Source organism: Crocodylus siamensis, chromosome 1 (genome assembly GCF_052110815.1).
Source record: "Crocodylus siamensis isolate JL-2025a chromosome 1, ASM5211081v1, whole genome shotgun sequence".
In the NCBI taxonomy this organism is placed as follows: domain Eukaryota; kingdom Metazoa; phylum Chordata; order Crocodylia; family Crocodylidae; genus Crocodylus; species Crocodylus siamensis.
The window spans coordinates 228,309,959-228,330,928 of NC_143395.1; the positions used below are offsets into that span (position 1 = coordinate 228,309,959).

Consider the following 20,970-nt stretch of genomic DNA (forward strand, 5'->3'; position numbering starts at 1 on the left):
CAGTACTCTTTCCTGCCATGGGAGGGGGTCAGACTCAATGATCTGCTCAGGTCCCTTCCAACCCTACCAACTGTGAAACTATGAAACAGAATGGCAGTCCAATGCCATGTCAAGGCAAAGATGCTATGGGCTGCTTTCCACAGAGATGTCACCAGAGCATAGCAGCAAGGCACCACACTGCATGATGTGGCCCATTACAGATACCTCCAGCCACTAATGGAGGTACTGGATGGCTGTGAATACACAGGGACAGAAGTCTTCAGGGTGTTCTCACCTGCTGCTGAGATATCACCAACCACCACTGTGATTCATGGGGCTCCAGTGGAGAAGATAGTGGCAGGGTCCCAGTCATGTCACCTGCTGCTTCCTCTGAGGAGGACAGACCATGGAGCTTGACCTTCACATCTGACATATGAAGCCCTTGGGACACTTTAAGTCACTTGTCACCTAAACTGACAGCTGCAATTAGGCTAGGCTGTGCGGTAAATGTGGGGAGCAGGACAGCATAGAACAAGGCTGTAAAGAACCCAGGAATTACTGGGCAGTGCAGGGAGATACAGGACAATGTACAGTAGGAAGGCACATCAGTAGCCAAAGCAAATGGGCCTTTGTCTGCAGTCACTCAGATCCTCCTACCACCCACAGCCAGACATCCCTTCTCAGTCATTTTGGGCCAACCACTTCTTATCCACTCTCAAGATTAGCTGAGTGTATCTTTTTAGAGCACCAGGTGTCCTTAATTCACTCTATTTCCTACATTTCTTCATTTTCAGCTCCACTTGCAACGCCGCCACTAAAGACATGCAGTTTACCGAGGCAGCCTGCCACTGATGGATGCATGGACAGGACTGAACATCCTCAGGGACTGCAAGCATTGGCTGTGTGAGATGGTGAGACAGATCCATCTGGCTACAGGCAGATTCACAGCCATCCAGCACAACAGGAATCACTTGGAGTCCAGGAGGCATTCCCAAGCCTGGGAAGAACAGCAAATAATGGCCAGGCTCCTTGCAACAATTCTGTGCTGTTGGCCATTGGCCCTGCTCCTGCCTGGGAGTGGGACAGGCCAGTATGGATATGTGCTCTGCCATCCACTAGTTCGCAGTCAAGCTTGGAAAGTTGACCTTAGAGCCGAAGTCTTTCAGTTAGAAATTATTATAGCTTAGATTGATTTTTTCCACAAATCATGCATCATTACAGTACTAAAAAGAAATTCCTCTGTTATAGTAATTAAGCATCATTATCTGATAGAAGCTGTTCTGATTCATTAATTGCGGTTAATATTAGGTTTGTAAATAAAGGTTTCTATTGTCTTTGTTTGATTCTTCACTTCATGTTCCCTGTGTGTAAGAGGAGAAGTACAGAAAGATGGGGTGAAGGGATTTGCTGGCTTGTAGGGTGAGGGGCTTCCACAAGCTGGCGATGGGCATGCCTGTCTTTTATTGGTGGCAATTAGCAGTTAATCAAGACTGCTTGCCTAGTTTTGAATTTGCTTTGTACTCCTCCACTGCCAGTCACCAGCTGAACTCCTGAACCCTGAGAAGCTGCACTCAGAGGGAATATTATGTGCACAGTGCACATAACTCACCCAATTATTGCTTCCCACATTAACAAAATTCTGGGCCAACCCACCACCCCCTGGCCTTGGTTTGACTGCCATGTCTTTCTGGTCACAATAATAATACCCCATGGTACCCACATTCTGGGCAAACACCCCTCCTTCTGTCCAGAGGTAGACGTGTCCTCTTTCATTCATACAATGTGTCTGAAACAAGCCTGGTTTTCTTTGGTTTGCTTCCCTGACCCCTTCCCCACACCTACAACCCCTCCTATTACAGCAGATGGACATGGATGAAACGTCATTATGATTTCACCAAATTATTTATTTTATTATCCATAACCAAAGCAGAATTAAAATAATGCAGGAACACAGTGCCATCTCCCTGAAGTCCTACAGAAGCAACAGCACTGGCAACTAAAAACCCATCACCCATCATAGGCTCTTTCCCCTGCCCCAGCGCCCCTTCTGTCTCAGCCTTCCCTTCATCTCTAAAGTGTAGTGGTGCTCTTCTTGGTCTGCTAGAGTAGGGGCACCCCTCATTTGCAGGCACAGTGGCTGTTGCTGAGGTTATCACTATGTGGGGCTGATCACAGATGGGGTCTCTATGAGGGTCAGCTTGCGGATAGGGGCACATACAGTGGATGTTGCATGGGTGGTCCTGGGGAGGAACAGCTCATGAATAGGGACTCCTCTCTAAACATACCCTCCATTCGCTTGTTCTCTGTAATATCTTGACAGCATTGTCTGGCCAGGTCAAGGAATTCCCTCATGCTGGCCATAATGTCCCAGTGAGCTGCTGCCTCTCACTCTTCAACCTTTCCATACACCTCTCAGAATTCATCCCGCCATTCATCTGCAGACTGTACTCATGATTCTAAGGCTGCCACCAATGTCTCCATCATGCTTTCTCTTGACCATCGCTGCCTGCGGCAGTGTTCATGCATTCACTCAGCTCCAGTCCCTGTTGATGTCCATGCTTTGGGTGCACATCTCTGCCTCCCAGTGGATGCAGTAGCTGATAACAGGAATGGTGGGGACGAAAGTGTTCATGGTCAAAGAACTTGTCCCTACACCCTGTAGCAGATGGACTATTGGCAGTCACCAAGCAGCATCCTTGCCACTTGGTGAATTAACGCAGCCATGCACAAAGGACTATTATGCAGAAACCCAGATGTCTCCCCAGTCCATTAAGGAGTTCATTGTACATCTCTCAGCAGCACTAAATTCCCACCACTAAACAAATTAATGCTTCCTCCCCGCCCCCCAAGCAACTTTAAGAGAGGGCACAGTACATCCACCCCCATGTAAATGAAACACTGCACAACTACAAGCGGACTTTATATATAAATATATTAGTGATGTTTCACTTTGATCACAGAAAAATGTGGATTTTGGGTGACTTCTTTAATCAGAAAATTAGGTATTTTTTTTTAATCAGAGAAAACCAGGATCCCTGCTCATGACCCAGACAGCCCAGGTCACCATCTACACATGCGTTGAGGCGGAGTAAATAACTCTGCCATGGAACAGAACTTTTGTCAGGCAGTACTATCCTATGGCAGAGGTAATTAGTTTACTCCAGCTTAATAACAGCACTCATGTAGACAGTGACACTTTACTGCAGTGCTAATTTGGCAGCTCAGCACTAAGTGTCTCATGTACGTTACAGGATTGCCTCAGTATGTCACAGGATTGAGCCCTTCTCAGGGTAGATAAATGGCCTCTGGGGATTTTTATTCTCAAGGGACCTATAATAGTCTGAATATGGTGGCATTCAAACTGTCCCATCACCTAGAAGGGAAAAGGCAGAAGAAACAAAGGAGAGTAATAATAGCAAAAAACATTTTTTTTTGTAGAAACAAAACTAATATGATATGGCTAGATGATCCTTGACCAGTAGGATATACACTGTTCCAGAAGATGCTGTCATCAAAGAAGTCTTGATAGGAATTATTCACTCTCAATTCCCTTCTTCCTCTAGGTGGGTCACAACATATCCTGACTTTGTACCAGAGTTACAACACTCCCTCAGCATGCTCAAAAGCACAGGCTAGCACAGCAAGGGAATCAACCACAATTCCACCTATTCCCTACGTATAAATTTACAGAATAATATAAGGTACCTCAGTTCATATGCTGTGCTTATAGCATGTACCTTGAAACTGAACCTTGAACAATGAAGAAGTCTGGGTAGCAGCCCCTATATAAATTCACTCCAACTTCAACTTTCAATTTTGACTTGGATCCATCCCTTTCACACTGTACTTTTCAAAATAAGTTTACAAAATGTTCCAATCATCCTCTTGGAACTTTTGATTAGTCAGAGCACAAGCAGTAGTTTTGGTTTACTGTCTGGACACTTAAGAGAGAAATTAAAAGCTAGGTTTCACAGTACTTTCTAACTAGCTTTTCCAATAGAGTCTGATATTATCAGTTTTGCAGAAAGGATAAGGGGTTGACAGTTCCTGGGACTGTCATGCTAATAACTCCATCTGGTACTCCTCATTTTTACAAATGCCCACTGATATGAATGAAGGACTTTTCTTTCCTTTCAAGAAGAAAGAAAAGAATGAGTACTCATCTAAGAAAGAATATTTTGGTTTCAACTAAAGAATAATTCTAATGAGGGACTTTCCAGATTCAATCATTTCCCTGTGTAAGATCCACAAATATTTTCCTTCAACTCACCAGCCAAATGTGAAGTAATTTCCATAAAAGGAAAAAAAATGAATTCACATTGTATCTGTAAAACAAAGCAGATGCTATATAGACACGCAATACAATGTGGACATCCTAACACAACAACAAAAATACAAAGCAGAGTCATAAAAATGCAAAATATGCCAAATGGAAATATGTAGTACTGTTCCACCCAGTAAAGCTTCTAGTACAAAATCCTCCACTGGTCTAGATCAGCATTGCCTCATTGACGTCAGTGGACATGAATGAATGTATCACATCTGAGGGCTGGCTGTCAGTTTTCCTATGTTATGAGGCATACTCACTTTTTTCTAGTTTATCCTAATGCAAACAAGCAACAAAAGGAAGCAACACATAGCAGCAAATCATGTATTTTCTCCCAGGTTTTATGTTCTCAATTGTAATTATAGTCTCACAGTTTTAAATTGTAAAACATAAAGGCTAGGGACAGACATTATACATAAACCAGTTTAAGTAGTCAGAAACTGGTTTAAACCTGTAACAGAACAGATGTTCAGTGCACAGAAACCAGTTTGAGAATGGCTGAAACCAGTTTCAGATAAACCTGGTTAAATGTGCTATCAGACTTAACTGATTTTGGTCTAACGGGTTTCTGCAATGTCCCTTGCTGGTTTAAGATAAATAAGACTCCCACAGCATCCTGGCACGCTCTCTGGGCTGGTTGGGACTCTCTGCTCCACAGCAGGGCTGGCCCATCCCCTCTGCTCCCTGTCTGCAGCTTGTGAAGGGACTGCAGGCTGCTCCTCCCTTCCCCCATCACCACTCCCTGCTAAGCAGGAATTCCCTCCCCCCCTCTGCCTTGCTGAGAGGTGTCTGTGTATTAGCTAACAGACCACATGCTGGCTATGGTCTGTGCTGAGTCAAGGGGTAGAATCAACAGGTAATGTCTCTTTGTTGTTTTCTTAATGGGATGATAAACACTGAGTTAAAGGTGATAAATGCTGTTATCAATTCTCTCCTGAGCTAATCAGCACATCCTGCCAGAGCCTGGCCATGCCCCACCCTCAGCTCAGTTCTGTGCAAGCGAAAGAAGGGCTGCTCTAGCGTCCCCTGGCTTGTAGCCTGAGCCACTGCAGGCATGTGCCTGCATTTCTGTGATGTCTGTCTGGCTACAAAACTGATTTAGCCTAGCCAGATTAGACTAAACTGCAGAAATTGTCTGTCCCTTGCCAAATTGATCTTTACGTGAAACATACATGATTGGTAGCTAGTTCAACATATTAGGTAGGTGGCTTGGATTAGACAAGGGAACAGAACACACAAAAACACTTTCCTCTCATATAAATCTTCCCATCAGTAAATTCCAAAGATATTTACAAGTATTGATATGTAACCCACAGAATTCATGAAAGAAGTACCTCCCCAGTGCAGAGAGAAAGCTGAAGCAGCAACAGAGGCTTCAGGTGTCTTGCCCAAAATGTTCAAGTTATTAAGCAACAAATATCAAAGGAGGTCTGGGTCTTGCAAATATAGTGTCACTTCCCTACCCACCCAGCGTATAGCCCTACTAAGTGCAACAGCAAGCATGTTGACATTTGTATGTTTATGCAGCACCCAGAATAGAATCAGACATTGCATGCCAGCACCAAAAACTAAGTAATTGTCATTTAGACATGTCAGGTAAAATAGGATTCTGCCCCTCGTGTGCACATGGTTAGATTGCTAGCTCCAGCATCTCTGTAAATAGTCCTCTGAGAAAAGAGGCAGTGTCACTTTTCCAGATAGAGTCCTTTCGCATTATTACCTAGCAGCACACATTCAAGGGTGCATTTGTGGGGTACACTGGTGCACTTGTACCCCCTTTTGATTCCTAGTTCACCCACAGCTTAAAACCAGCTTCCTGGTAGCAGTATTTCTAGGCAGGCAGTGCTGAGGAAGTCAATTGACTTCATGGTTCACTGTAACCTGCCTGATCCCTTCTAAACTCTTCATTCCACAAGTGTTAACAACCCTCTCCATTTAATGGACATAATGTTCTGCCAATCAAACTATCCTTTGTTCTGCAATGCTAATATTTTTTAGCTGCTCTTGGTAATGAAGCTCCTGTTTCATAGCCCTTCAAATTATTTTTAACTCATTCCAATTACGTTACTTTTTTATTTTTTTGCTTCAATCTTGAACTGAATAATACAGCCTGGGGTCCCTAGCATATTAGTAAAGCTTCTACTTTATTTTTAACTAAAAAAAAAAAATATGTTGTTTTTATGTGTGCTGATGCACCTCACCATGTACACCTCCCTTTTCAAAATTCTAGATCCTCCCATGCACATAGTCAATGAATTATGGTGGCACGCAGGCAGTCCAATGAGACCTACAGCTAGAAAGAGACTGTTAAGTAACCCGTTTGAGCATATGGCTCCACTTGAGCAAAGCAGTTACACATGTGCTTAACTTTAAGCATGTGAATGGTCTCATGTGATATGCTAAATCCAGGAGAGAGCAGCAAGTACTTTTCCACTAGAAAGCACCACTCCTCTCCCATGGAAATTTCTCCCTATGCATTGCCAGGAAGGTTCCGAGTCACATAAGTGAAAGTTGTTGTTGATCTTTTTGCACTGTGGTCAAAAATAAGGAAGTCAAGGTGCAAATGACTGGTATAGGTTTTTACTGGAAATTCTACACTGAGATAGTTCCCCCTCCAGCAGCAAACAGTTTTTGGGATCAAATGGTGCAAATTGGACCTATACATGAGAAGATCATGATACAAAGCCACATCATGTCTTTAGGACTTTAAGAGCACCGCCGGCAGTTTCACAGTCATGACAGCCTTAGCTTCATTCATTTTGTCATACTTAGGAGCGCTGACAGTGTTCCCAGACCTATACCTGTGATTTGATATAGCCCGATACAATTGGAAAGACAGAGTAGGTGAAATCAGATTTTTGCAGGAATTTGATTTTCCTCTACTGTAAAATTTTGGTTTACGTTTACAAGATTGCTTTGGTTCTGCATAAGGATGGAATTAACAATACCTTTAGAGGATGTGTCATATGAAACCAGAGAGGGAGAGAAAATACAATTCAGAGCAGGAACTCGGGCCTGAGCCCCCTACAATTCAGTTAATAACCTCACACCCTTCAACTATCTGCTGCCTTGGGATGCTCGTCATTCTCTTGCTCCCCATCTAGCCACTGCAGAAATCCTATTCTGGCCCCTATTATTTGCAAATGAAAGTTTCATCAAAATTGGTATCTTCCTTAACCAAACTTGGCTACAATAAAGTTGCATTTTCCAATCAGGTCCAGTGTATACAAGGACCAATACTAATGCAACCAACTTTCAGGGGGCAAAATACAGGACACAGTCCTTGAAGTCCCACAGACCTCCAGAAGCCGAAGTAGTTGATTTTGTCGCAGCATCCAGTTAGTGGACGCATCTTAATGCAATGCTGCATCAAGGGCAATGAGCTCTGCTCCATGTGCATGAAACTACAGTGCTTCACACTTGGGAGGTAACTTGCAGCAAGCTCCTGAACCAGAAGCAGTGTAAGCATCCTCACACAGCATTGCACCCAAGTTCATCAGCTATGCTTCTCAGCTGCTCTATTTAGTATAGCTGTGGCTGCTGTGCTCAGACAGAAATGGCAATATGCAGAGGCAGACAGAGGGTATGCAGAGGTGCTGTCATGCCCCCTTTCCACAGTGTAGCTCAGCAGTTTCCATTCCCCATAGCCTCAGATACCTGGGTCCCATGTAGTCTCCAGATGATGCCACAGAAGCAGCACTTTTTTTTAGTCTCTAAAGGGGATAAGAACACCTCTCCCAGCATCCCCTCCCTTCCCTTCTGTTTTCAGTGGCACTCCTCCCCTTCATCCCATTTTCCTTCTCACCCTCTCTACTAAAACTTCTGGGTGTGGGAATGGGACACCCATGCACTGCTGCCTCTATCTCTGGCTGACCGAGGGGCAAATGGATCCTCAGAGCCAATCAAACAAAGACCGCAGGGAGTGATTGGGCAGGGATCTAGGCTCAGCTAGGGACAGCAAGTGGTGGTACTGGGCACCACTCTCCCTCCCTGGTCCCCCTAGGTGTTCTCTGCCAGCCTGGGAGCAGGCAAGGGATGAAGAACCTGTCCACATTGGCTGCCATCCCTGGCTGAGCCTAGATCCCCAAACAGCTGCTCCCTGGAGCCCCAGCCAGAGCAAGGCAGGAGCAACTGGGGCAACAGCAGTGGTAGGCAGACCTCCCCTTCCTGCATCCAGAAGCATAAGTAGAGAGGATGAAGGGGATCATGGGAGAGCATTAGTTACTGCTCCCACATCCTCTTTTTTAAAATCCTGGATCTGCCTATAGCTCCATGGAAACATTCAAGAGCTATAGAAGCATTCAGGGAGTATGTGGGGGGGAAGACCTTCCTATCCAGGACCAATTTTTTTATGTTTGGTATAAAAGGTCTATTTAAGGGACTTTTCAGAGAAATAGCCCTGAATTTCTGTCCCAGAAAATCCAGGACAGAGGGTTGTTCTACCCATTTTACCACTTTGGTGCCCCATAAGCCCTCAAAATAGCACTTAAAGGCGGTTTAGGGCTTGTGCTGGATGAATTGCATCCAGAAAAAATGCACCACCATAAGGGGTATATTGCTATACCAACACGCTCCATAATTTATATTTTCACTGGCAACATCATTGTTGTATATAAATTATACTAATATAATAGTCTCATTCAGTCTGACTTTGACTCTTAAGGCACCTTACAAAAAGGGAGCTGGATCTGATGGCCACACAATTTTGGTTCCAGCTTACCTGCTTCTATTTAGTAGGGGTATTTTATTGGAATAGTTCAGCTCTTGCAACCCATCATGGGTGCCACGTCCATGGTGTCAAGTAATTCATACCAGTATTACTGCAGCCATGCTAAAGGGTGGTTAAAGCAGCCATGCTAAGGGTTAGTTAAACCATAGGGAACACAGTAAGATTTTTGGGTTTAAATAAGCTGTTATACTCCTAGGCTGGGACATACATTCAAAAAGCCTGAGCCTGAACTGATTCAATCTGTGCAGGTTAATCTAACCTGCCTATGCTGAATCAATTCTTAACTGTACAGACATCCCCTCTGAACTGAAAAAATCCAGGCAAATGCCTGTGGTGGCTCAGGATAGAAGCTGGAGGGTACTAGAGCAGCCTTCCCTTTCTTTCTACAGTGCTGAGCTGAGGGGGGACATAGCCAGGCCCCATAAGGCCAGTCTGATTAGGGAGCCCCTGTCCTTCACTGGTCAGCAAGGGAGCCAGATGGGATTTACACAGCTTTTAGTTACACAGTAGGGAGCATTTATCACCCCATCAGGAAAACAAAAGGATCTCTCATCAGTTCAAGGTCTTCTTAAACAATTTGTTCCAAAGAAGGAATGGAGAGACATTACCAACTACCTGCTGATTAGATCCAAAGAGCCCTAAGTGTCACAGTCCTGTCTGCCTTTGTCCCATCTGCCACAGCATGGACTGTAGCTAGAATGTGGTATATTAGCTAATGCTGAGAGGTGTCTACGTAAGGCAGAGGGGAGCAGGGAATTCCTGCTTAGCAGGGAGTGGTGAGGGAAGGAGATGGCAGGGAGCAGAGGGAAGCCAGGCAGATGCCTGTAGTCTCTGCCAGAACTGCAGCTAGGGAGTAGTAGGGAAGGTCCAGGTCTGCTGTGGAGCAGAACACCCCGCCCAGCCCAAAGAACATGCCGGGATGCTGGGGAAGTCTGATTTAACTTAAACCAGGAAGGAGTCTGGGACAGACACTACATAAACCGATTTGACCTGAATCAGTTAAGTCTGATACTACATTCAAGCAGGTTTATCTCAACCAGTTTCAGCCATTTTCAAACCAGTTTATGTGCACTTACCATCTGTTTTATTACAGGTTTAAACCAGTTTCTGATCATTTAAACTAGTTTATGTGCAATGTCTGTCTCTACCCCTAAGGGCTTGTTTATATTGCAGCTGCCACTGCTCCCAGAGTGGGTCTGAGCACACCCATTCATCTGAGTATGCTAACCACACTCCAGAGTTGGAAGGTCATTAGTGATGTTGCTCTGGACTCATCCCCAGAGGCAGCTCTCAAGCTTGCTGAAGAGTGGGGGACTGAGTAGGAGCTGTGGATAAGCCCAGAGCAGCCTCATGAGAGAACTGCTGGGTCTGGAGTGCCTCCCTGGATTCTAATAAGTGGGGAGTACTCAGCCCCCTGGTTTCCAGGACATGCTGTTGCTATTGTATAAAGAAGCCCTTATTACTTACACCCAGATCCAAAGAGATAGTTAGGTCTCTAATAAATGCATTATATGAGAGGAGAGCCAGTTTCTGAATGATCTGTAAAGCTGACAGGAAAAAAATGAATTGGTCTATTGAAATCTGTGGGGATTAGGCTCCTCACGAAGAGCTGGGCATGATATCTTTGTGAAGCTAAGCCTGGGGCCCTTTTGAAAAATGGTACGTTTAGATTTTTTTTTCCTTCAGATTTGCAAATCATTCAGAAACTAGTCCTACTGTCTGAGAATGCATTTGTTACTCATCACTCTCTGTTAGATCATTTTAATGAAAGTATTTAGCCTACAGCGTGGTTGCAAGTTATTTAATTCAGCTCTTCACTGGTTCTTACTCATGCTCTTTGTTTAAGTCATACCGTATCAGTTCTGCTCTTTGATTTACCAATAGAAACATTTTAAACTTTTTAAAAATTATATATTACTGTCTACTTATCATGTACTTATCACTACAGGAAAGAAATGAAGAGTGAAGTACTTATCACTACAGGAAAGAAATGAAGAGTGAAGGATAAGTGGCAAGTCATACATAGTGAATAAAGAATAACAAATTCTCTTTTTCACAAATAATATTCACACAAATTTCAATAGTACAATTTCACACAAAGAACAATTTCCCAAAAATCCACACAAACAGCTATTGAAGAACAAGTGTTCACAATTAATGAGCCACTTAGATGACTACTGAACAGTGGTCAGCCTGAACAGCTGTTCAACATTTGAATTAATGATAGCAAATATTACATTATAGTGTTGAATCAGCTGCAGCCTTTCTAGTGGCAATATCATGGAACCTTAGAAAAACGTGGAAGCTGGAAGTCTGTGGTAGGAGAGTCCCATATGAGTTCTAATGTAGTATTACCAAGCACCATGCAAGGAGTGAAAATAGCCTGTAGGTAATCTTTCATGACATTTGCAATGGGTAATTACAATCCTTTCATAATACAGAACATCATAACAGACCTAAGCAAAAATTGCGGTATCTGACTTTTCAGCATCATGTACTCATTGTTATGAATAATGGTATCCGGTGCCGCTCCATCTAAATATTTTTGTCGGAATCAGGAATCAGCTGTCACCTAAGCATGGTGATATGTTTAAACAGGCATCCAGCGGTGCCTGTACATGTGCAGGGATGCTGCTTTGACACGATGCAATTACAGTGCTTCAGAGCAGACCTGATTAACTGAGTCTGCTGGAGCATGCCAAGTAGCGTATTCCAGCAGCCTCCACATCCCGTGCTTCAAAACGGCGGGGGGGGGAGCACTTTAAAACTTGTTGAACAAGCTCATTAAAGCACCCCCACTGCTATTTTGCAGTGCAGGATGCTGAATTTAGGAGATGCTACAGGCATTTTAATTAGAGCAGCTCTCTGAGCCACTAATTAAAGTGCCCCACCACCACTCGCAGAGCATGTGTAAAAACACCCCAAAAGCCCAAGTTTGAAGGTAGCTTTAATTACACATGCATGCTATACCTTTTAAACATGTTTTGGCCACTTACAACGAAGGCTGGTGCTAAACTCAGTTTGTACCCACAGTTGCCATTAGTACTTGATTAGAAACCATGGCAGCTAATATTCTTTTCTCTGCCAGTTAAGCTGGCGCGTGGTTGCCAGTCCATTGTTTTGTAGTTGAGCTGAGAACCCACTGCCAGAACTGAAGGTTTGTCAGTTTTCCCTTCTGTGACTCACAAAATTCATCGTCTTGAGTACTAGTTGTGCTGGTCTAGAGGCATGCCCTCCAAATGCTGCAACATTCCATCAAGAGAGTATCGCTTACCTGTCTAGAATCTCTGGGAACACAATAATGCAAACAAGGTTGTGCGCCACAATATGGGAATGTGTATAAACATGGTTGACACATGCCTGTGTAGACACAATTACACAATTTTTGCAGTAACTGGGTTAAAGGGGAATATCATTACAAAAACACAAACAAACCATGGTTTGTACTTCTAAACTGCACAGGGCCAGCATAGGGAAGGCTCTTATTGAATGCTGTTAGGATTGTAAGAAGACCATTCCAATAAATACTACTTTTATTTCAAAGCCATGTGTTCATGTTTCCAATTAACAAAACTCCACAGGTGGATCTCACAGAGCAAGTTTTGTATCAAAGCACCTTTTTATGCCATGCGAAGACCCATCACATTACCAAAAGGAAAGAAAACTTGGGAGAAACTATAGAGTAGTAAAAAGACAGCAAAAGGAAAAGCAACTACAAAATGGCCATTTTAAATTTACCAGAAGCAAACAGCTACCTCTTTAACAGGCTAGTCCAAATAAAAACTATGCTGAGAGAGATTCCTATCAAATCCATAGGCAAACTATGCCCGAGGAGAATATTAAAAGATAGTGTGGTTGGTACAAACTCAGGTGACTTTATAATAAATATTGTATAAAACAATGTCCTAAAGTTATAGGATCTAGCCATATGAAGTACTTAGTGCAAACATAAAGATACTACATAATAATGTTCTGAATATTGTACATGAGTAGTTACTATGTAGTATGTTGGGTCATTAAACTTTCCTTTATGAATGTATGGGTCTAATTTAATAGGCAATTGTGGGGGGACAGGAAAGCAACACAGTGGTTCCGGACAAAAAAACATTCCGACAAAACCTCAGGGACCAATTGCAAGACAATGGTTAAGTAACATGCAGTGAAAACACCACTTCCAGACTTGGGAACAAAGTTATGCAGTCCTTTTGACAAAACTGAAAGCTAAGAGCCAAAAGCCATACAACACTGCTACAAGGCCTTTAGAAATACTGAAGGACTTCTCAGTGATGTGCTTGCTCCTGGTCAAAGCAGATGAAGAAGGATCAGATTCTGAAAGAGTATGTGAAGAGTAATTTGAAGACTTTACTAGCTTGGTGGGAATGGTAAGCCATAGGGCATGGGATATGGATGGTTTATTGTTGTAAGATCTGTCTGACCAGTTAAACAAACAAGTCTGTGTGTTAAGAAAGCTAACTAGTACTGACTGGACACCTCTTATCAAAACTCCCTCAGAGAATACAAGTCCTGACACAAAGCTTGCTGAGGGATCCCAGTTCGTACCTGGGGCTGCAGACCCTGAACATTTTTTTCTTTTTTTCATTGTTTTTTATTTTGTTGCTGCAAATGCACACACACCTATGCCTTTACCAATCTGTTTCATGACCACCATGGCTGTCTTAACCATCTAAAACAGCAGTTCCAATCTTTTTCACACTGGGATCCATTAGCATAATTACTACCCTGCTGTGACCTGCAACCCACAACCCCCACAAAGTCTGTCTCTCCACAGATGGTGGAAGGCTGGGGCTAATGGGGCTTAGCTCCCGCAAGGCCAGGAAGTCCAGGCGTAGGCTCCTGGCGGCTGCAGCAGAGTGGAGAGGCACACACAGATAGAGACTGCAGGAGGCTGGGAACTCAGCCATGTAAGGAGCAGCGCATGTCATTACAGTATATGTAATGACGGGAACGGGTGTGGGGGATGGAAGGAGCGTTGGGGGGGGGGGCAGATCGAGGCTCCTGTGGGGGAGGGGGGTGAATGTGGCCCTGGGGCAAGTCATGGGATGCTCACTGCCCAAGTGACTTATGCAGGGTGGCGGACTCCCACTGCTGCTTCCAACCCTGGGGCAGGCACAGGGGGTACATGCACCCTGATCTGTGCTATGCTACTGGATTCGGGGTCCTGGGGTGTTAAATAGCCTCAGTCAACTTACCACCCCTAAGGCTGAGGCGACCTCTCCATTGAGCGTCTTCTTGTTGTTTGCCCACACACTGGAGTACATACAGTCTAACTAGTTAGACAGTGTATTATTTACAAAATAGTCAACATATGAATGAGGTTAATAGCAAAACAGGGTATCAATATCTAATTGTCAAAGCCAGATATCAAGGAACTAAAAACACTTTATGCCAATTGAATCAAAAACACCCTTGGTACAACTCCCCAGCTTAAACCTTGAGACTCAAGTGAATTTCAGCAGGAGCATACAGGTTAACACAAAACATCAGCTCTCCTTTACATTAGCAATATAGTACCATTGGCTGGTGCAGCTCCACTTGCAGGGCTCTCTGCTAGAGCCCGCATGGGGAAGAGCAGCTTTCCTCTGGTCCAACTGTCTGTTGTATCTGCAAAAGAATCACACAATGTTCCCCCTCCCCCCAAAGCACCTTTCTCTAGACAAACACAGGTCCTCTGCTGATAACTGAAACAACCCTGGGTTTATCACCCACCTGACCCAAAGCTGTTTTTTCAGCTAACTCTCCCCAGAGCCTTCCCAGATTGACACCCTGCCCTCCTAGGCAAGTCTCCCTTACGACCCTTTTCCTCTCCACAGTGGCAACGTGTGGGGGCCACACGGGGTTGCATGTGCACCCCCTGACAGCTAGCATTCCTGGGCAAGGGGAGCAGGCAAGAGCACTGGTGCCCCCCTTGAGAGCAGCAGCCAGGGAGCAGGGCACCAGGAGAAGCAATCTCTGTGGTCCCTGATCACACTTGCCCAGAAGTCCCATAGGCACGCTGCTCTGCCATGTGCAGGTCACGAGGGTCAGCTGTGGGGGGACCCCGCCCCTGCCTCCGGTCACTGACTGGCCGCTGGGGGCGGCAAGTGCCCCCCCGACTCAGGAGGCACAAATCACCCATGCTCTCCGTGGATCCCTCTGCCTCACAAGAAGAAAGGAGACCTTTTTGGTATTCTCCCCATCACTGATCACAGCTTCTATTCATAGCCCAGCAACGGCAGGCTCAGGTGGTTCCTGCCCAGGGTCTCCCGTCTTCAGACGTCTCTCTGACCCAGGCTGTGTCCTGGGACTGAGTTCCCTCCCCTTGCCTGCCTCAGGAGCCAATCAAAAACATGCATATGCTTTTGCAAACTACTGTGGCTGCAAACTTTCCCACTCTGCCTTGGCAGGGATCTTTACAGGGATTTGATACAACCTCCATAGAGCCACTGCAGTGAAAATCAAGGTACTGATGTGGAGAATTATGCTCAACAGGTGCCTCAGATAAGTGACTTTTGTTGACCTGGTGTAAGTCTGTTTCAGCTGAGGCATGCTTTCCATTACTGTCCACATCACAGCAAATGTTTACAGTTTCCATTTCTAAAGGATGTAGACAGGCTGTAGATTTCCATCTCTTACCCTAGCAACTGCTTCAGCGGTTTGTTATTTTCCAATTCCTTCCGATTTGCTCAAAAAAGAAAGACAACCTAGCTCTCATTAACAGTTACAGGATATGCAAAATATAAGATATAAGCATTTCGTGCCTGCAGTCATACCATTACCCACTTCCCTATCCCTAGAGAAAAAAATGTCATGTGAAACAAGCAGAAATTGACCTGATCTGGAACCAAATCCATACTTCCAAGTTTCCTGGCCTTTGGATATGATGTTCTCACTGAGGTATGGGTAAAATGTGTCCAGAACTACTCACAATGGAGTTTAATCCCAGCCTGGAATTCCCCCAAGGTTTCTGTAACTTCACTTCCAGTATTTATTATCACTGGGAATCACATAAACAGGCCTCTTCTGAAGACAAAATATTACTCAGTGCTTTATTCTCAGCAGTACAGGACACTGCCTTGTTTGTTTGTAAGGTTCAGACAAAGATACACACATGGAAGCTAAGAAAAACAAAAGAGCAAAGGGTGTACCCCCAACTAGTTTCAACCTGAGTTGCACTGAGCCTCTTTATATAATCATTCACTGGTCTTTTGCAATTAGAAATTCATGTATTTTTTAAACACAGAAATATCCCTTCCATGTCCCTTCTTCACCCATCCTCCACCATGGGCAGTTCAATTAATTCGTCATCAGTGTCAACACTGATGTACTAATCTGATGACCTGTGGGTTTGCCATGACACAGACTGTTAGTCATTAACTGGTGGTGCAATTACAAAACTCAAGTGGAATGTTCATGAAAAGCCTGATAAAGAACAAGGATTAAAAAGACGTGTCACTGGCACCAATTCTCCCTTAAGCTACATCCCAGGGAAAGCAACTTGGGAGAGTGTTTATGTTCACTTTGCACTGGTTTAACTGACTGCATGTAAAAAAGAAATGAGGCTCCACACGTGTTCTTGGAAACTCTTTTGCTAGCTTTGATTTGATAAAGCTTGTCACTATGTGAACTGAACTTTGGTGTTTCTAGTCAGCTAGTTCAAACTAAAGGCATGATTCATCTAAAGCTGCCAGATTTCAATTTCCACACCTTCCCTTCCCTCACCATCATTTCTCCCAACCAGCAAAATCATATCTCTGTCCAGTTCAAGAACTCTTAAGAAATTCAATCTTTTTTTTCCTTAAGCAAAAACCCAATAAATGTATCTGTTTTGCCCACTTGTCAGATCCTCGTTCACCTTAGAAAAGGGTTCCTAGGTACCACTACAATATAAATGATGATCACTATTTTTGAGGGTTTGGAGAAGTTAAGCAGTCTCATGATGACAATTTTGCACAGCATCAAAAAACCTACTAGTCAGAGCCAAATCTGAACTTCTGCCCCCAGGGGTTTAAACAATGATAGAGAACCTTGACTAAGCCTCTGGGTGACACTGAATAAAATGATCAGCTACAGCCTCTGCCATTTGGCATCAAACCAATAGGATTTAAAGAGAAAGAACAGTCAATATTTTACTTCTCCAGGTAAAGGCAAACCTTAGAAGGCCATCTGACTGATAATTGTCCAAAAAAGTCATCTACTCTCTACTGCCAGGACAAAGAATTCATTCTTTAATCAAGTAACATTTGGTTTGAGCACATACCGAAATAGGTTCAAATCAAGCTTATCAGTTCATCTGTGTTCTTAGTGTACATACAGCTATTACCTTTAGACTGGCATAACTAGGGTTAGGTCAATCTAAATGCCCATCTGTACAGGTGTTCAGAGGGGTTACATTGGGCAAAAAAAAAATGGCAGGCTCCATCTAAGTTTGCCTGAAGAAGTGAACTAAAATCTGGAATAAGTTAACCTGATCTATCAAATGTCAGAACACATTTGGAGCATACACACAGGCCTGGGAAAGCCCAGCCACTCACCACAGCTCTGGCTGTACTCTCCTTACACCCCAAAACCTAACCAGGCTATTTTTAGCCCACAACACCCCACCAAACAACCCCCGCCCAAGTCACTTACAGCAGGTTCCCAGCATGGCTCAGTTCCTGGCAACAGCAAACAGCTGCACATGCTACTCCTGGTTTACATTCATACAGCTTGATGCAAACCATGTGAACATAGACCAGCTGTGGCAAAAAGCTGCCTGTTTTTTGTAGGTGTCTGTTGAAAAGGTGGAAAAGAAAGCAAATAGGTATTGCCTCTTCCTCCTGCTCTTTTAGTAACCAACAGGTGTTTTACAAACACAGTCTCCCTAAGTTGAAAGTAAAATTTTTATACACTTTTTTTTAAATAGCAGCTATGCCTACACCAGACAGTTTTTTCTAAGCTACGTGCATTGAAAAAAATGTATTTTAATCCTGATGAGATAGAGAATTCTCAGTCATCATTCTGGAGTGATTGTTTTAATGGCTGCAGTAAGATACTTGGTTGACTGCCTCATAGTTTAGCAGATGAACAAAGTTCTTGGAGGAATAATACAAAGGAAGATCTATTGGTAAGACACGGGACTCAAGAGACCCGCATTCAGTTTCTTGTTCTGCCGCTGACATCTCACATGATGAGTTACTTCATCTCTGCATTAGTTCGTCATCTGTAAAACGTGAATAAGGGTAAATATCTGATTGATACAGGGCGCATCTACATGTGTGCTTTAATGAGCAGTAACCTATTTTACTATGCATTAAAGCATCACGTAAATAACCACACTGTTATGCTAATATGCAATAAAATAGGCTACTGCACATTAAGCATCACAAAAACCATGCATATTCGTTACTGAGGATCAATGCAGTCTAATGCACATTTGTTTAGTACCTCACAGTGGAGGTACTAAATTTAATGTGCATTAGGAAAAGTGCCTTAATTCACATGTAGACACATCCACAAAGAATCTATGTGAGTTAGGCACCGAACTGCAATTCTATTCTACTCAGTTCAAGTCTCTATAAGTCCATTAATGCATTTACTTTTGTAACAAACTTATGACTTAAAAATGATTTACAAAAAAGTAGTTAGGATAAGAATGACCTATCCACTTTTTTTATTAACAGGTTTTCAGAGATTTAAGCAGGGTGGAATAAAAACGCACTTAAGTGCACAAATATTAGGTGGAATATATCCCTAACAGGCTGAATGAATCTGGCCCTTTGGATGACATTATGTTCTCTTTCTGGTAGTCTTAGCATCTAAATTTGGTTGTCTGTGTGGCATTTTTGATCGCCTACATGCCAGAAATTCCACTTGCATACAGTTTGGAATTCTACATAGGGGCACATAGCCCCACACACGGACAACTATGAAAGGCTATACAGTCATGCAGGTTGAGCATGTTCAGTAGCAGCCAGGGTCCACACACATATCCCTTGTGAACACACAGCAGCCTTTGATATATCAAAATGGAGTCTACCAAAGCCTATGACTACCAGGTTTATACTCAGGACCAGGAAAGGGCTGGGTTGATAGGTCTCTTTTGTCCTCATAGGTCAGTGACTGGAAGCTGATCCACTACATAGTTACTGGAAAGAATGGATGTAGGGCAGTGTCAGGCAGGGAAGTTTTTGCCTTACTGGGAACAAGGACCCCTGCTAGTCCCCTCTCTTGCCAGCCCACAACCACCTCACTGAACCCCCAGATCCTCTGGTTTATCCCTTTCTCCTGGACCCACATATATCAGCAGTACCAGTTCCTCCAGTCCGGCTGGAGAACAGGTACAAGGCCCTGGCAACCGTGGAGGAGAAGGAAGGAGAGGAGGATACTGGGGAGGAGGCAACTCCACGCTTTCCACATCCTGTGCAGGCCAAAGGAGACAAGCAGAATCAGGGAGGCAGAGGAAGAAATTGACAGATATTTTCTTTCCCTTCAGGGTTGTACACCCAAGGATGATGCACCTCAAGAAGTGCCCTCTACTGCAGAGTGGCAGACGGTCACCTCCCGAAACAGGGCTGCTCATAATACAGCAGTACCAGTTCCTCCAGTCCGGCTGGAGAACAGGTACAAGGCCCTGGCAACCATGGAGGAGTAGGAAGGAGAGGAGGACACCAGTGAGGAGGCAACTCCATGCTCTCCGCGTCCTGTGCAGGCCGAAGGAGACAAGCAGGTCAGGAGGAGAAAGCGTCGTGTGATCATCATGGGTGACTCCATCCTGAGAGGTACGGAGGGCCCCATCTGTCACCAGGACCTCTCGGCACGCGAGGTTTACTGCCTACCTGGAGCGAAGATTCAGGATGTGAAAGAGATGCTCCAAACCATGATCGAGCCCACCGATTACTACCCCATGGTCCTAGTCCACGTGGGTACTAATGATGCAGCCAGGAGAAGCCCTGATCGCCTGATGGAGGACTATCATGCTCTGGGGTGCATGCTAAAGGAGATGGGCGCACAGGTGGTTTTCTCTTCTATCCTACCAGTGAGTGGACATGGGAGACAGCATGAAACATGCATCATGGAGACCAACTGGCAGCTTCAGGAATGGTGTCTCGAGGCAGACCATGACCGGCACATCACGACGAGAGACATGCTTGGATGGGATGGGCTCCACCTTTCCCCAAAAGGTAAGCGTGTATTTTCTTCTAGGTTGGTGGACCTCCTCTGGCAGGCTTTAAACTAAGCTCATTGAGGGAAGGGGAAGACAAGGGTGGAGGAATCATTGGACTGCAAGACCAAACAACACCCGCAAGTACAGCCCAGCCCAGCCCAACAAGCAGAACGTATATGCAGGTAAGTGACAAGGGCCAGGGCAATGTTGTGATTAGGAGGCCAGTACACACATCCACAGGAAGCCTCAAATGCCTCTACACAAACGCCCGTAGTATGGGAAACAAGCAGGAGGAACTCACCCTCCCGCTGGCTGACACCAACCCAGACATAGTGGGGATCACTGAAACGTGGTACGACTCAACACATGACTGGTCGGTTAATGTCAAGGGCTATAGGCTGTACAGGAGGGACAAGACAGGGAGGAAAGGTGGGGCCGTGGCACTCAACATTGGAGGAATACACATCCTCATCAATTAATAAAGAATCAGAGGAAGGGAACTCTGAAGTGCTTTGGGTTAGATTACAATGCAGTTCAGGGGAAAGAGACTTAAGAGTGGGGGTCTACTACAGACCTCCCAACCAGGGAGAAGAGCTTGACCAGGAATTCTTAGGTCAGCTCACGGAGCTAGTGAAGTCTAAGGATGTGGTAGTCATGGGGGACCTGAACTTCCCAGACATCTGCTGGGAAGAGCAGTCAGCCAGGTCTGACCGCTCACGTAAGTTCTTAGCCAGAATGCAGGACCTCCGTCTAACCCAGGAGGTGCACAGCCCCACCGGGGAGACGCCCTGT

General features: G+C 44.5%; 1 protein-coding gene across 2 annotated transcripts; it reads right to left on the minus strand.

The window, feature by feature from the left end:
- Nucleotides 1–1,883: 1,883 nt before the first annotated feature.
- Nucleotides 1,884–15,292, minus strand: LOC149874232 (uncharacterized). Of its 2 annotated transcripts, XM_090058308.1 has the most exons (5): nt 15,213–15,292; nt 14,246–14,657; nt 12,310–12,395; nt 4,250–4,304; nt 1,884–2,576 (listed from the first exon to the last, which is right to left on the minus strand). In XM_090058308.1, the coding sequence occupies exons 2-5, from the start codon at nt 14,312–14,314 to the stop codon at nt 2,460–2,462; spliced, it is 327 nt and encodes a 108-aa protein (XP_089914434.1). In that variant the 5' UTR covers nt 14,315–14,657; nt 15,213–15,292; the 3' UTR covers nt 1,884–2,459. The 2 variants fall into 2 exon arrangements, 1 of the variants encoding a protein (XP_089914434.1); XR_016443616.1 differs by lacking the exons at nt 1,884–2,576; nt 4,250–4,304 and having other exon boundaries at nt 10,697–12,395; nt 14,568–14,657.
- Nucleotides 15,293–20,970: the final 5,678 nt, after the last annotated feature.

What these genes read in the sequence shown, in the direction of transcription:
- LOC149874232 (XM_090058308.1), bottom strand. Translation starts at nt 14,314, where the DNA reads ATGTACTCCAGTGTGTGGGCAAACAACAAGAAGACGCTCAATGGAGAG. An exon ending in TCGCCTCAGCCTTAGGGGTG is followed by an intron (nt 12,396 to 14,245) that starts GTAAGTTGACTG and finishes GTGTCTACACAG; the next exon opens with GCATGTGTCAACCATGTTTA. An exon ending in TTCCCAGAGATTCTAGACAG is followed by an intron (nt 4,305 to 12,309) that starts GTAAGCGATACT and finishes TTTGTTTTACAG; the next exon opens with ATACAATGTGAATTCATTTT.